The 15,783-nt window shown below is 44.3% G+C and overlaps 1 protein-coding gene across 1 annotated transcript in view; it reads right to left on the reverse strand.

The window, feature by feature from the left end:
* Positions 1-816: 816 nt before the first annotated feature.
* Positions 817-15,783, reverse strand: part of pds5b (PDS5 cohesin associated factor B) — a 52,048-nt gene continuing 37,081 nt past the window's right edge. Inside the window, exons 21-35 of the mRNA XM_079507707.1 lie at positions 14,569-14,727; positions 13,903-13,971; positions 12,754-12,890; positions 12,178-12,301; positions 10,623-10,827; positions 9,443-9,557; positions 9,119-9,251; positions 8,842-8,961; positions 7,390-7,452; positions 6,527-6,672; positions 6,010-6,073; positions 4,718-5,166; positions 3,812-3,901; positions 3,272-3,380; positions 817-2,016 (exon numbers count right to left, since the gene is read on the reverse strand). Of these exons, the coding sequence (XP_079363833.1) occupies positions 1,984-2,016; positions 3,272-3,380; positions 3,812-3,901; positions 4,718-5,166; positions 6,010-6,073; positions 6,527-6,672; positions 7,390-7,452; positions 8,842-8,961; positions 9,119-9,251; positions 9,443-9,557; positions 10,623-10,827; positions 12,178-12,301; positions 12,754-12,890; positions 13,903-13,971; positions 14,569-14,727 (2,016 nt within the window). The 3' untranslated portion in view covers positions 817-1,983. The remainder of the gene's footprint in view (positions 2,017-3,271; positions 3,381-3,811; positions 3,902-4,717; positions 5,167-6,009; positions 6,074-6,526; positions 6,673-7,389; positions 7,453-8,841; positions 8,962-9,118; positions 9,252-9,442; positions 9,558-10,622; positions 10,828-12,177; positions 12,302-12,753; positions 12,891-13,902; positions 13,972-14,568; positions 14,728-15,783) is intronic.

Genomic DNA, 15,783 nt, shown 5'->3' on the forward strand with positions numbered 1-15,783 from the left:
GAATACATCCATGCAGCTGACCTCCCCATTGGTGGATGTGATCATGTGATCCTGGCAGCCAGCCCAGGTGTGTTCTGGTCCTGTTGATTGAGCTGAGCAGGACCTAGAAACTGGCTGCTGCTCTGCTCAATCAACAGGACCAGAACACACTCGTTACTTTTCTTCCAGCTTATTATACTCGTCGTCACGCTACTAGTCCTACATACTCAGTTAGAGTAAGTGTCACCAAAAGACGACCAAAATTGATGTTACACAGTACAACTTTAAGCCATATTTTGTACGTTGTTGTGGGATCCGATGGTAATTCCGACAGAGCATTGGTCTGACATGTGGGCACAACGGTCGGACTAGCGCTCGAACATGCGCTGCTCCCGTGCTTGCGGTTATGGTTAGGTTAGGGTTTGAGGTAGGTTGTCGGTGTAAATGACTGTCAGACCAATAATAGTGTTGTGACGCAAGAACAGCTATGTTTGCCGTTTTGTAAGATTTGTGAAAGTCTTTGAGGAATGTGACATTTGAACAGACAATGCATTACACTCTAAATTGTCTGTCAGGTGGAAACCTCATATGTCCAAAACTGTTATACATTTCAGGGAAAAAAAAGAAAAAAGCTTAAGTTGCAGATCGACAAGCTCAAAATGCAATCTTGCAGATCTGCTACTTTTGATGCTTTCGCGCGATGCTGTTAGGCCGTTAATGAATGAAAAGCACAAATAGTTAGAATATGGAGACATGGAGATTTCTGCCTGACAGCAACAGATGCTGTATATTATGCAGCCCTTAGAAGACAGTGAAAGAAAGAGGAAATTAACCGTGTCAGGTTTTATAGAGAATTATATTGGTACAACGTGGGGGAGGGGTGGGGGAGGGCTGACTGGGAGGACGTGAAGCTGTCATTCAGCACTGATCAGCACCAATAAAAAAAACAACCAACAACAGTCGCTTGTAAAACTTCACTCTACCAAGAAAATACAAAAGTAAACAATGATAGCAATGGAACACACAATACAGCCATTATTAGTTTCTTTTTTTTTTAGAGGGGAATAGTAGGTCAAAAAGTGATTCTAGAATTGGGACAGGGTTTTTTTTTTCCTCACAATTTGTATTTGTTTTAATGTTTCATAAAATGGTAAAAAACAACGTTAATATACACACACTGATGTAAACAAAACAAAAAGAAACAAAACAAAATGTTTTTTAATGGGCTTTCTTTAAAAAGGTAAAATTACAAGATTGACATCACTGACGAACTGAGAACAAAAATAATTAGGTAACTGGTTAATCTCTTTCAGTTAAAAACGGGGAGACAGAGGAAAAAAGGTGGGTAAAGCCATATTGCGTTAAACCACTTAAACCTCATGCATCCGTATTGTGGAGAAAGATTTAGTAAAAAATAGCAGATGGAGAAGCCCAAGTGTCGCAGTGCGACGCGCTGTGACCTTGTCGATCGTCCATTTTCTGCGCCGAAAGCCTTCGCCATAATAACAGAAAAACACAAAATACACTAGTATAAAGCCCTGCGGGACTCCGCTCAACCATATATGGTGTTTAAGTGGTTTAATACGGGCGGACAGAGACTATACAACGTCACCCCAGTCAGGGTCCAACGACACGAAACAACATAACAGAAGAGAGAGAGACATAGACTATTTACAAGACTGACGTTTTTCTTTCTTTTTTTCCCTCAGTTATCGTTTCGACTCGAACATCATCATCACAAAGCAACACAATGCAACAACTCATAGCTGATGAGGACAATGTACTAAGTCAGGTGTGTGTGTGTGTGTATGTTTGAGTCTGTGTGCATGTTTGCAAGTGTGTGAGCGCGCGTGCGCGCGTGTGTAACAGTAGGAGCGTTGACGTTGTGTAAAAAGTTCAATGTTCGTTATTTTTTTGCGTTTTGTTTTTTTCTTTTCTTTCTTTCCTACATTATTTCAAGACGTTCCTCTGTTCACAGTCCTCTTCACTCCTTTGTTTTGATATTCATCTTCTCCTGGCTGGTGCCTTCTTGCGACCCTGGAGAAGAAAACCACAGGATTATCATCTACGTAGTGCAGGGGTCTTCAACCAAGGACCGCTTAGCCGAGACAGAGATGAAGCAGGGACACCCAACTGCATAAAAGTGTTGCAGACTTTTTCATAGAGTTCATTAATGGCTTCATAGACATGTTTCATATCATGAAAATATATTTTGGAAGTTGACATTTTTTTCATCATGATTCATTTGTCTGCATTTTCTTCTAAACATAACTTCTTGGTAGGGATGGAGCATGAAACTTGATACTCGGGGAAAAAAAATAATAATAACGCTAACAAGCTTATCGAATACCCGGTATCAATAAGCTCTGGGCTTATCGAGCATAGCGGCCCATGATGTCATGTTTAAACAATCAAGACAAGAGGCGATCAAGACAAATCGAATCGCCCACACTGGCACAAACATGTTGGTCTAAAAGTGTATTGATACCTGCCAACCAGCGCTGCCTGGGTAAACAAAATTACGCTATTAAATGACGGTACACACATTGGCCAGGTAATCGTTTCTTCAATATTATTTTCAAAAAGTAAAAAGGTCAATTGCCTTCCATCTGTAAAAAAATAATGTATTTGAAGGCCCTAGTAAAATATACTGGTTCTGTTCAGAATTCATTGTCGTCTTCCGTCTTTCCACAAAATAATAGAAAATTCCCCGATAGTGAGCTCGATAAGAACCCGGCTCGATAGAGCGTCGCAGTCCCGCCCCCTACCATGGACCAGGAAATGAATCCCAATGCATTTTTCCCATAGACATTTCGAAAAGTATTTATTTAAAGATGGTTACGCCGCGGACAAAGCCAACTCGAGTCGTGACAACTCATGACAACACAAACAATATTTTGGACCAAACAAATAATTACAAAGAAGAAAAACAACAAAAAAAGTGTTGTAACCTGCCGTTTTTTTCTTCTTTCTAATTATTTATTTATAATTATTCGGCCCAAAAAATTGTGTTTGTTGTCATTTGTCACGACTTGAGTTGGCTTTGTCCGCGGCGTAAACGTCTTTAAATAAATACTTTCTGAAATGTCTATGAGGAAAATGAACGGAGAATCATTTCCTGGTCCAGGGTAGGGGGCGGGACTGCGACGCTCTATAAGCCCGATTGATAATGTAGGCTACTTGTTATCAACAAAAAATAACGAGCCCAATCCCTACTTTTTGGTATTTGATTTTGTGTACCTTTCTAAAAACACAATATCGCCATTTATTGTTATGTTGTGCTTTTAAAAACCTTGGGTGTTGTGGGTGTTGGCTCCTCCTCCTGCTGCTCCTCCTCTGACTCCTCCTCTTCCTCCTCCTCCTCCTCTTTAGCGGCGGCCGCCTTTGACCGCCCGGCACGCCTGAAAAACACAAACAAACCTCCATTTTAGCTCCCATTTTCTAGGAGTTTGTAAGACTAATTCTTCACACACACATACAAGCTGGGGCAAAAATATAGCATTAACATATGTTTTATCATTCCGATAAAATAAATAGTCGTAATAGGTCAGCCATAATAGAGACATACAGCACCACCCACTGGAGCAACAAAGATACTACAGTCTCTCGCAACACAAAACAAGCTCACTAGCTCAGCGATTTGTCTTCCAAAACATGCACTCATTTATAAGCTGTTGAAATATTCTGTGCTTTTTAAAATTGTATTAATTATTATATATTTTTTAATAAAATGTCTAAATTGAACAAAAAGAATGTTGTTCTTTTTCAGACCGGTTCCGAAAGAGCAAAGCCTTATGACAAGACAAGTATCAGAGAGCAGATCAAGTCTTACGTGGGTGTGGGTTTCTTGGCGGGAGGCGTTTGTGCTGATTTGGGCGGACGTCCTCTCCTCTTCTGGGGCGTCGACTCTGCCGACTCTGAGCTGATTTACAAAAAACAGGGAAAATGACAAGGTCTGTTAGTTACAGGTCTGTAACACTGAGTGTACAGTTGGGTGCCACCGATATTGTCCCTTATCATTTGACCCATTTAGGCCTGACCTCAACATTTTAAAAAAATCCTTCTAAATCCTCCAGTTTTCTGAAATAAATATTTTCAAGATTTTTCAAAAATAGCAGACCTACAAGCTCGTAGCGCGCCACTCGGTGGCGTGTTATGAGCTTGTAGATCTGCTATTTTTCAATAGCTAAATTATAACATAATGTTTAAAACACCAAAATGGGTTCCCGCCCAAAATGGGTTAACTGTCCTTTTGCGCAGATCACGCAAACCTCAGCAAAAAGAAAAGGACAATATCGATGGCCTCCAACTGTACAAATGGATTAAAGGTAGGCTAAGTGTTACCCCATTTAGATTCTAAAAACACCTTCTAAATCCTGACCTACGTTTTATTTATTCAAAAATTACAAAATAATTATGTTGCTAATATATGTATATAGCATCAACAACCAAAAAATGGGTTCCCGTTTTGAAAGGTAAAAACCCGAAAATGGGTTCCCGACGTCCTTTTCTGATATTCTGATAGTAATCATTGCTATAGAACAGGAGTCTCTTCAGCTCTTTATTAAACAGAAAAAGATTTTTCAGGTCGGGATACCAACTGAGAACTCAGTCAGAATACAGATTAAACAAGGGAAACTCTAGTCTAGCAATGATTACTATCAGAATATAGAGCTTTAACCCTACCTTTCAATGAACAACTGAATGAGTGTGTGACTGAGTAGATAAAAAAGGTTACCTTGGCGGTTGTCTCCGTGGAGTCCGGGTCGGACGTCCCGGCTTGGCCTTCACCTCCACCGTGTTCTCGCTACTCTGGTCCTCCTCTTCCTCGTCCTCTGCCGCTTCCTCCTCTCCTCCCTTCTCCTCCTCCTCCTCCTCCTCTTCCTCCTCCTCTGGGGGCGGAGCCGCCTTCTTGCGCCCCCGCTTCCCTTTGGGCGTGGCAGGCGTGGTGTCCTGGCTGGGCGGGGCGTTCTTCGGGGGCCGCCCCCGCCTCCCCCGCTGTTTGGGCGGGCTATTCTGCTCGTCCTCCGGGCGGTCTTCGGCGTCGTCCCATTGGTCCTCGGGCTCGGCCACAGACGTGGGCGTGCTGTTGGCCGCCGCCTTCTTGCGGCCGCGCTTGGGCTTGTTGTCCTGGTCGTCGGCGGAGACGGCCGCTCGCTTGCGGCCACGAGTCGGTTTGTCAATGTCCTGCGGAGGAAACCAGAGTTAAACTTTACTTTGATTAGTCATGCTGCGTGACTTTTTCCAATAAAATAAAAAATTACTTTCCGTAGTATATTTATAAATGTGTTTTTAAACTTCTGTTAACAATAAGGCCACATATTGTAGTGTGTGTGTGTGTGTGTGTGTGTGTGTGTGTGTGTGTGTGTGTGTTGTATACAAAGCTTGGCACTAATCATTCCAGCGGTTTGAGAGCTTAGCTCTGGATAGTTGGACATGCATACAAAGCAAAAAAAGATAAGGTTCAAGTATTTGAAAGAAGGGAGTGCCAGTACACAAATGTCCCTTTCGCATGTTTTATTACAAAAAAAAGGAAAGGGACATTTGTTGTGTGCTGGCACTTCCTTCTTTCAAATTCGTATTTTTTAGCCTTGCACCTACAAGAATATACTCTTCTTGTCTGCTTCTGCAGTCTTTGTTCCTCAAGGTTCAAGTATTTAACCAGTTTTCTGAAAAACCTTAAGTTTCTGTATCAGTGGGGCTCAATATTCCATGTCAAGGACCCCAAAAACTAAATGTAATTGGCCTCTGCCCCCATCTGAAAAGATGTTGTTCCAGGGACCTCCCCAGAAGCTCACTGTTCAAAGATTTGAGGCACATTTTCACGATTTTTCAAAAATAGCAGACCTACAAGTTCGGTGCCACGCTATGAGCTTGTAGATCTGCTATTGTTCAATAGCTAAAGTATAATATAATGCTTTAAAACACCAAAAGGGGTTCCCGCCCAAAATGGGTTAACACAAGGCATTTCTGTGCACCCCTGCTGGTGTGACCTGATCATTGGTTGTGGTTGGATGTTGTGTACTTTACCTTGTCAGGGCTCTTCAGACTGATGTCCTCGTTCTCACTGTGGTCCATCTCTGTACTGTCATGTCTGCAACAACAATATTCATGGATTAAACCTATTATGCGATTTGTGAAAACGGTGAGAAAGGGCTGAGTCTCTGTCAACATGCTGAGTGACCTAATAATTCAGCTCTTCAGCAACTACAACATAAATACAAATACAAACCAGTGGAATTTGCATCAGCATAACATAAGCTAAGCAGTTGACACATTTTCTTCTTTTATGTACGTGTGTGTTGACAAAAGCTGGGCACATACATTTGATGTATGTGGGTATTTGGGGACTATTAATTGATTCAGCATGAAGACTAAAGCCCTAATTGCTCCCGGTGTGCTGGTTGGTGCCTTGCATGGTTTCCTCTGCCATCGGTGTATGAATGTGTGGGTGAATGTAATGCACAATCTATGTAAAGTGCCTTGGATAAAGACGTTATATAAGTTAGATTGTGTGTTCAGTGTACAGGTGTGAGTTTAGGTGTACCTGGTCTTGCTGCGTTGTGGGGAGCTGGGGTCAGACGTGGAGTCGTCGTTGCTGGTGGTCTCCATGCGAGAGGCTTTGCTCTGAAGCTGCTTCCCTGCCGAGGCCAGAGGTTTGTTCACCGCACCCAGTACGTTAGCTGCCTTAGGCTGGACAGACAACCACAGGCAGGGAGAGATTACTATTAGGGTCCGGGACTACAGAGAACGCCATCTGAGCTGATGACAGGAGAGCTTCGGATATCATGTCCATAGCATTCGCTCACACAGTGTGATGCCGGCACTGTTCAAATCCATCAATAATTGAGGTGCTCACTGCGCAAACATCCTGTAATCCGTGTTAGTAGCACATATAGATTAGCTGTTTTTTTTTAAATGGACTTATAATGGTTGTTGTAACGATTCAACATTGGGCTAAAAATGATCGTGTGGTCAATACAATCAGAAGGGTCAAATGTCTGTCGCTCCTTTCAAAAGTTTACAGCTTGAAGCGACCATGGCGCTGTAAAAAAAAAAAAAAAAAGCTGGCCGTCGTGCGCGATGAAGCACGATGGTCAGTGTTAGGTCAGGGCACCAGTGCGTCTTTACCATAGAAATACATGGAAGACTGGCACCCTTCTAACTGGAATGAAGCCTAGTGTGTTTTTGGCAAACACATTTAGAGTGAAAAACATTTATAGCAGCTCAATAACGCTCAACACAAGTAAAATATCAGCTAGTAAACAAGGGAGAAACATGATTGAGGGTGGGTGGCTGCATGAAATAATGGTGATCACCAAAGCAAACCAGTGAGCGGACCGAATGAATGAACTGTAGGGATCAATTTAATGAACGCAATAGCAAGACGAATAACAGCTTTTAGTTTACCTTTCCTGGCGTGAAGAAAGCCTTCATCTCGGGCGGGAGATAGTTCTTTGTGTTGCTGACATTCTGAAACAGGACAAAACAATGCAGACATTAAAGCTGCATCATTTTATAAATAGTCTCCGTCGTGTGGAAACCTCACATGTTTCATGATTCAAATTAACAAAGTAGCAGATCTACAAGCTCAAAACTCAACACAGAGCTTGCAGATTTGCTACTTTTTATGTTTTTTTGTGATACTGTAATATGATCAGGCAGGTCGAGAATTTATGAAAAAAAACAAACAAACAGTCAGCGAGCGCTACTAGCATGTAAACAAAAGCGGTAAAATATGTCGGATGATGATGTTTATAAAACATTACAGTCGTTTCTGTAAAGAAACTATTTATCATAGGTCGATTTAATAGCTAGATTGATACGGTCGCGAGTCACCGCAGTGGGGGCAGCCATGTTTGTTGTTCGACGCTGTCGAGTGACGGGGCTGATGGCCAATCAGCTGATGCGATCAGATTTTCCAGATCACCAGATGGAGGGACCTACCTTGTCTGGTTTGGTGAAGTAACGGGAGGGTAGGACAGGGTCTTTGGGTGGAGGGACCTACCTTGTCTGGTTTGGTGAAGTAACGGGAGGGTAGGACAGGGTCTTTGGGTGGAGGGACCTACCTTGTCTGGTTTGGTGAAGTAACGGGAGGGTAGGACAGGGTCTTTGGGTGGAGGGACCTACCTTGTCTGGTTTGGTGAAGTAACAGGAGGGTAGGACAGGGTCTTTGGGTGGAGGGACCTACCTTGTCTGGTTTGGTGAAGTAACGGGAGGGTAGGACAGGGTCTTTGGGTGGAGGGACCTACCTTGTCTGGTTTGGTGAAGTAACGCGAGGGTAGGACAGGGTCTTTGGGTGGAGGGACCTACCTTGTCTGGTTTGGTGAAGTAACGGGAGGGTAGGACAGGGTCTTTGGGTGGAGGGACCTACCTTGTCTGGTTTGGTGAAGTAACGGGAGGGTAGGACAGGGTCTTTGGGTGGAGGGACCTACCTTGTCTGGTTTGGTGAAGTAACGGGAGGGTAGGACAGGGTCTTTGGGTGGAGGGACCTACCTTGTCTGGTTTGGTGAAGTAACGGGAGGGTAGGACAGGGTCTTTGGGTGGAGGGACCTACCTTGTCTGGTTTGGTGAAGTAACGGGAGGGTAGGACAGGGTCTTTGGGTGGAGGGACCTACCTTGTCTGGTTTGGTGAAGTAACGCGAGGGTAGGACAGGGTCTTTGGGTGGAGGGACCTACCTTGTCTGGTTTGGTGAAGTAACGGGAGGGTAGGACAGGGTCTTTGGGTGGAGGGACCTACCTTGTCTGGTTTGGTGAAGTAACGGGAGGGTAGGACAGGGTCTTTGGGTGGAGGGACCTACCTTGTCTGGTTTGGTGAAGTAACGGGAGGGTAGGACAGGGTCTTTGGGTGGAGGGACCTACCTTGTCTGGTTTGGTGAAGTAACGGGAGGGTAGGACAGGGTCTTTGGGAGACTCCAGGCTGTAGGTGGTGCTCTTGGACATGATTATGTTCATCGCTACGTCACACACCGTGTACAGTTTCTGCCACAGCACACAAACACAACAAACACATATATTTTTATATCAAGAAACGTTTTCAATATTAAAAAAATAAAAACACACATTCGAACCGTGACCCCAAGAATCTCAATTGAATCGTGGAATAGCAGAAGAGTCACAGCCCTACGTGTCAGTATACCTCGTTGATCTTGGGGTCGTTGGGCGCCTGGGCATCCTTCGTATTTTTGATGTTCTCCACCATCTTCCTGATGAAAGCGTGGCTGTTGTTCTCATTCTTTGCCATGATGATCTCCAAGACAAACCACAGAGACCTAGACACATACACACAATTCTGGAGTTGAAATTATTTTTCAATTTTATTCCACATTTTAAAAGCGTCGGTGAGTGACTCTTTATGAATTTATTATTAGTTTTCATTAAAAAAAAAAAAAGGTAACTGGTATATATACCCTACCAGCAATACAGTGAGAACCACTGCTCTAAATCACACAACAATACGTACTCTTTGATTTCCTTGAGCTGCTCGATGTCCTGTACTTTGACGTAGTCGGGGTCGTGGACCAAAAGGTGAATGGCATAGGGAACCACATACTCCGGCAGGAGGGAGAAGAGCTTCTCTGTTGAACACACAAATAATATTAAGCATTTTGTGTGGATGACCGCAGAGGACCGTCAATTCATGAGAACACCAGCCCAGCACTATCTACAACCCGCATGTTTGTGGGGGTTGTGTTTTTTGCAGCCATTCATTGTCATAGCAACTACCAATGAAAAGATAAGTGTTCTCCTTTCAGTGAGGGCAAATCATTTATAGTATTCACTGCAAGAGGGCGATAGTGGATAGTGTTGTTACAGTCGTGGGAAGGGAATGCGATCAAAGAAGCAGCCATGGCCAAAGCTAAATACTGTATAACATTTGTAAATGCACACAGGACACTTCAGCAAACATGGGTGGGTGGATGAATTCAAATTGGAGGAAAACAACAAGTCAATGTGCCTTCATTGGTAGAGAACAATAGCAGTTCCAAAATTAGCACAATAGTGGATGATGTCCTTATTGTGTTTTATTTTAGCTTGTTGTGATGCTATGACGTAATTTCATGCATTCCATTGATTTTAACTTATTTACCATTATCTGATGTATTGCTTGTTTGATACTATAGAGGGTATGCACATGACATCATCATACCTGGAAGTTATGCGGGAACGCCCACTGAGTGGCAAAAACTACTTTCTGGCCTTGACAGCCCATTCATCCAAACAGAAAAGTCCTGTCCGATTGCATTAAACAATGTTAAACTCACCAACATTGCAGCTGTACGAAAAGCTTGAATTATCCTCTTTCTATCTGCAAAGTTTTCATAAAAATCCACCATAGAAACGTCATGAGCTACTTTCTGTCAAGAAATGCTCTGCATTTGATTATTTTTCTAAGTGTCAGAGTTTGGAAGTGCTTGTTTTCAACAACATAACATTTTGCTGCCTCCTGCATTATGTGACATTTAGAAACAGGTGGTACGCAGGACGGCAACGAGCGCTTCCAAACTCCAACACTCCATGCTGCTCAATGTTTTGCCACTCAGTCTAGATGAGGGGGGCGTGTCCTGATGGGATAATCATGCATGTGCATACTCTCTTAGTAATGGGAGGTTAATGCGTTGCACAGGACGCTGGCTCCTTACCGCTGACGGCGGCATGCTGTTTGAGGTACTCCCGCCGTATGTTGACGTTCTTCACCAGACACTGGCGGGCGTGCGCCCGTCGCTCCTTCACGGGGTCCTTGGCACACAGGGCGAACACTGCCAGGTACTCCAGAGGGAGCCGCAGGCGACACAGGCCCCGGTGGAGCTTCTGCGAGTAGCACTGACGCACCTGGTAGCACTCGTCCTGAGCCACAGAGAGGAGAGGAGGGGGGGGGGGGGGGAGACATGTTTAATTAAATCCTAATATTACCAGTCAGAAGAGGAAGAGATGAGAGGAAAGGAGGATTTTGTTATGCTCAGGGGAGCATTGGAACAATCTACCCACTGACATAAGAGTGTCTAACCTTTTACATGTATATAAATAAGCTACATTTGGTGCCAGAAATGTTTCTTTTTCTTCTTAAATTTGGTACAACTGTATAAATTATGCATAAATGTGTTTTCTGCTAATGCTTACGGTCTTGCTCTGAATTGCCTGCTTTGTGTGTTGCTTACTGTGCCAACCACATGGCTTACTCTACATTCTAATTGTGTATACTTTGCTTTTATTGGTTTTGAATTGCTTGCAAGCTTTTATGTTTCGTTTGTTTTAATGGCCATTTTAGCATTTAGTTCCAGAGATCATGTCTGAGAATTGGCCGTTTGACTATAACCCTGTCATATTTACAATTATGTCATGTGCACCGTCCTTGTGAAAATTATATGTATCCGAAATAAATACAATTCATAAAAGGGGAAAATTAGTGGATGGTAGGAGAGCAGGAAATCAAACTCTGTGCTGCGTGTGTGCGTTGCTATGGGGTTGGGGGTGAAAAGAGGAGCTGAGTGCTTAAGTGTCATCCTGCTGGTAGGCAAGGTAATGCAGTTTTATTTGTACAGCACATCAACAACGAGACAATTCAATGTGCTTTACACAGAACATCAAGCAAAGGAAATGCAATTGTATAGTCCCCCCTCTATGTATTTTTTGTTTTGTTGTCACAAATTTCCCTTGTGGACAATAAAGTTTACCTTGACCTTGAATGATATTAGGATGCATAAAACAAAAGTAAAACAGATAGTTACAGTGCAGAAGAGAAATAAAAGTAACTCAATCAAAGGCAGCGGAAAACAGAAAGTTGTGTTTTAAACAAAATAAGAGTGGCAGCGGACCTGCAGTTTTCTGGGAGTTTGTTCCAGATATGGATAAAAACAAAATGCTTATTTTTGCTTTTAGGGATATTTTTATGTTATGTGTTATGTTCCAATGCCAAAAACACAATTAAGTCGTTAATCGCAAGTCTTTGTGTGACAATTAATCGCCTGTTTGTAATTTGTAATCGTGACCGCCCTACCCGTCAGCCACTGACTGACCCAACTACAGGTCTGCGTTGTGGGTAAGCCTACTTAATCAAGGCCAAGCGAGCACACCCTGACAGGAAAGCAACGCGCTGCTGGCTGTGTAGCAAAAACCTAAAACAACATGCGACAGAAGAGGAAAAGAAAGAAGAGAAGCTGTGTATGTGTGTGTGTGTGTGTGTGTGTGTGTGCTTACGTTGATGACCATACCACAGAGCTGGTATTGTTCCAGGGTGATGATCTCATGGTAACATGGTTCCTGGGCCAGTTTTAACAGAGCACACGCTGCTGCCAGCCTCAACCTAGACATGTCTGGTTTACTGAGAGAGAGGGGGGAGAGAGAGCAAGTATGAACAGTGTGTGTGTGTGTGTGTGTGTGTGTGTGTGTGTGTGTGTGTGTGTGTGTGTGTGTGTGTGTGCTCACGTGCGTGCGTGTGTATAATCATGATTATGTTTGAAATTATTTAAATCTGTGGTTCCATTTGTATTTCGAGGACCTCCATAACTCCCAAGAGTTACAGACCAGGGTCCATTTGGTTCCATTGTGTACCCTCAAGAGTGACAGGCCTGGAAGGGTCCATTTGGAACCCCCCTCAAGGAGCCAGGAGAGGCCCCGGACCCCACTTTAAGAACCGCCGATTTAAACCACTCCAGCCCCACTTTATACTTTATACGGTGGTGTTGTGCAGTAGAAATGTACACTCAACATCGTGTATGCATGAATGTGTGCGCATGTACGTACGTACAGTACGTATGTATGTGAGAGCGTTACCCCATCCTGCCTTGCTCCGTCAGGTCTCCATCACTGTGAAGGATGGCCGTCAGCATCCTCAGGGTGGAGTTGCCCGATTTACTCTGGTTGTTCTTCACTCCCAGCAGCCATCTGACCATCAGCTTGATGCCCTGGATCTGAACACATGGAACAATATAAGTATAACCTCCTATCTATCTCCAATGCTCCAACGTTTTTGTGTTGGGTTTGTAAATTATCGCTCAAAAAGTTCAAAACACGGCGTGAAACAACACATTTCACGCTCATCGTTCTGCTACCTCTGAATTTGGATCGGACATATTCTAACTTTTGGTGTTTTTTCTGTAAATTAACGCCTTACTTGATCATACGACAGCGTCACACAAAAGCATCAAAAGCAGCAGATCCACAAGCTACTGCTACTTTGTGATGCTTTTGAATTTGAAACCTGAAAAGTAACACATTTGGACATGTGAGGTTTCCACACGACGGAAACAATTATACATTGTCTTGTTAATAATATGTTTCTATTGGGGCAGGTTTGGAGACAGGCTATAACCAGGTCCCTGTGTCCAAGCAACCAAATATATGCTTATTTTTTTTTATCGATTTTGTGCTTTTTGACAAAATATCAGTCAAAGATATGGTCAATAATCGGTAGCCTACACTCTCCAAAATCTGGATCATCATCGGACACAAAGGTCTTGCCACGTCCGGCCTCTACTTGAGGCCTGTGCCGTTAGAATTATTATGAATTGACTACGTATCGCCCTGATTGGCTGCCTTGAGAGAGCGAGAGAGCGAGAGAGCGAGTGTGTGTGTGTGTGTGTGCGTGTGCGTGTGTGTGTGAGAGAGACACGCGCGCGGCTGGTAAAATATGACATTTTGGGCTTGTTTCCCACCAACCAGTACTGGTACCAGTGGGATGGGGAACCAGCAAACCTTCCGGCCTACAGTACATTTTTTACCAGTGAGTCAAGTTGATTACATAAGTAGCTAGCAGGGGGACTCAACAAACGCATGGCAACAACCACCACCATGGCAATCTTTGTTGACAAGTTGGCAGTGGATATTAAGCCGTAGGACAAGATTGCTAAATGGAATATTATTCATTCTAGCCTCAGCTGTTTTCCCTTAGTGCAGACGGAGAGAGAGAGAGCATAGAAAGACCTTTGCCAGAGTTTCTGGGGACACCTCGTCATCTGGGACCCACAGTTTAGTAGTCTTCTTTCCTGGGATCTGCAGAAAAAGCAGCACTTGTTAGAAGAGTTCTCTTCCAACAAAATATTCTTTAATTTCCTAACTACATAAAGCCCTTTAATTATTGTATTTATTACAATTCAAATATAATACAAAAATATAATGTGTATTAAAGGAGCATTCAGTGATTTGGAAAACCACCCAGTCCGCCCCGGTAACAAAATGTGCACATGCACGCTCTACAGTGGGGGGAAGTGCAACAGGCCAACAGCATGTGCACCAAGGCCCGCCCCCAGTCGATCATGATTGGAGGAAGGCCCCTCTCATCCTGATTGGATGAAGGCTTTGCCACCCGCCACCAAAACTGAAACTAGGGTTTTTTGACCCCAGGGGCTCACTGGGGACAGGGAGGAACTCCTTATATGGTCAGCACACTCTATAGTAGGGAGGATTATCCAGAAAAAAATAAAAAATAAGTGATATTTGAATTAAGTAAAATCACTGAATATACCTTTAATCTAATCATTTTTTTTAAAGAAACAAACACAAATGTGAAATGTTTCCCCCAGTATGGTGCTCATGAGTACATTAAACTGGCTGGTTGTCATGAACTGGGATGGACGCTGCAGTGCGTACCCTGTCGTTCATGAGCAGGTCCTTGACGATGAAGTTGGCCACCAGAGATTTGAGCGGAGCGGCAAACTGCTCCGGGGCCAGCAGGGCCAGGTGTCCCAGGGTGGTCAGGGGTGTGATCAGCTGCTCCACGTTCCCAGGGTCCAGGCCTTTGTGTAGCGGCTGGATGGAGAGAGGAACCACAGGACAGGCTCATTGTTAGGCCTGCTACAAGTATAACATTCTTAAATGTGGGTTAGGGATGGTCATTTGTCTTATCTGCCCCGTGCAATTTGTGATTATGAAGCCTAAAAACGAAAACTCTGCGAAATAAGAAGAGAAGGGTAATTCCCGCCCGAGCCGGAAGTGATGTAGTCAGGATCATTGGTGTAAGCCTAGGGACCGGAAGGACGATGGCCCCCAGAGCAGCAACATGATCAGTAGTGTAAGCCTAGGGAACGGAAGGACGATGGCCCCCAGAGCAGCAACATGATCAGTAGTGTAAGCCTAGGGAACGGAAGAACGATGGCCCCCAGAGCAGCAACATGATCAGTAGTGTAAGCCTAGGGAACGGAAGGACGATGGCCCCCAGAGCAGCAACATGATCAGTAGTGTAAGCCTAGGGACCGGAAGGACGATGGCCCCCAGAGCAGCAACATGATCAGTAGTGTAAGCCTAGGGACCGGAAGGACGATGGCCCCCAGAGCAGCAACATGATCAGTAGTGTAAGCCTAGGGAACGGAAGGACGATGGCCCCCAGAGCAGCAACATGATCAGTAGTGTAAGCCTAGGGAACGGAAGGACGATGGCCCCCAGAGCAGCAACATGATCAGTAGTGTAAGCCTAGGGAACGGAAGGACGATGGCCCCCAGAGCAGCAACATGATCAGTAGTGTAAGCCTAGGGACCGGAAGGACGATGGCCCCCAGAGCAGCAACATGATCAGTAGTGTAAGCCTAGGGACCGGAAGGACGATGGCCCCCAGAGCAGCAACATGATCAGTAGTGTAAGCCTAGGGACCGGAAGGACGATGGCCCCCAGAGCAGCAACATGATCAGTAGTGTAAGCCTAGGGACCGGAAGGACGATGGCCCCCAGAGCAGCAACATGATCAGTAGTGTAAGCCTAGGGAACGGAAGGACGATGGCCCCCAGAGCAGCAACATGATCAGTAGTGTAAGCCTAGGGAACGGAAGAACGATGGCCCCCAGAGCAGCAACATGATCAGTAGTGTAAGCCTAG

Source organism: Electrona antarctica, assembly GCF_951216825.1.
Source record: "Electrona antarctica genome assembly, chromosome: 8".
NCBI lineage: Eukaryota > Metazoa > Chordata > Actinopteri > Myctophiformes > Myctophidae > Electrona > Electrona antarctica.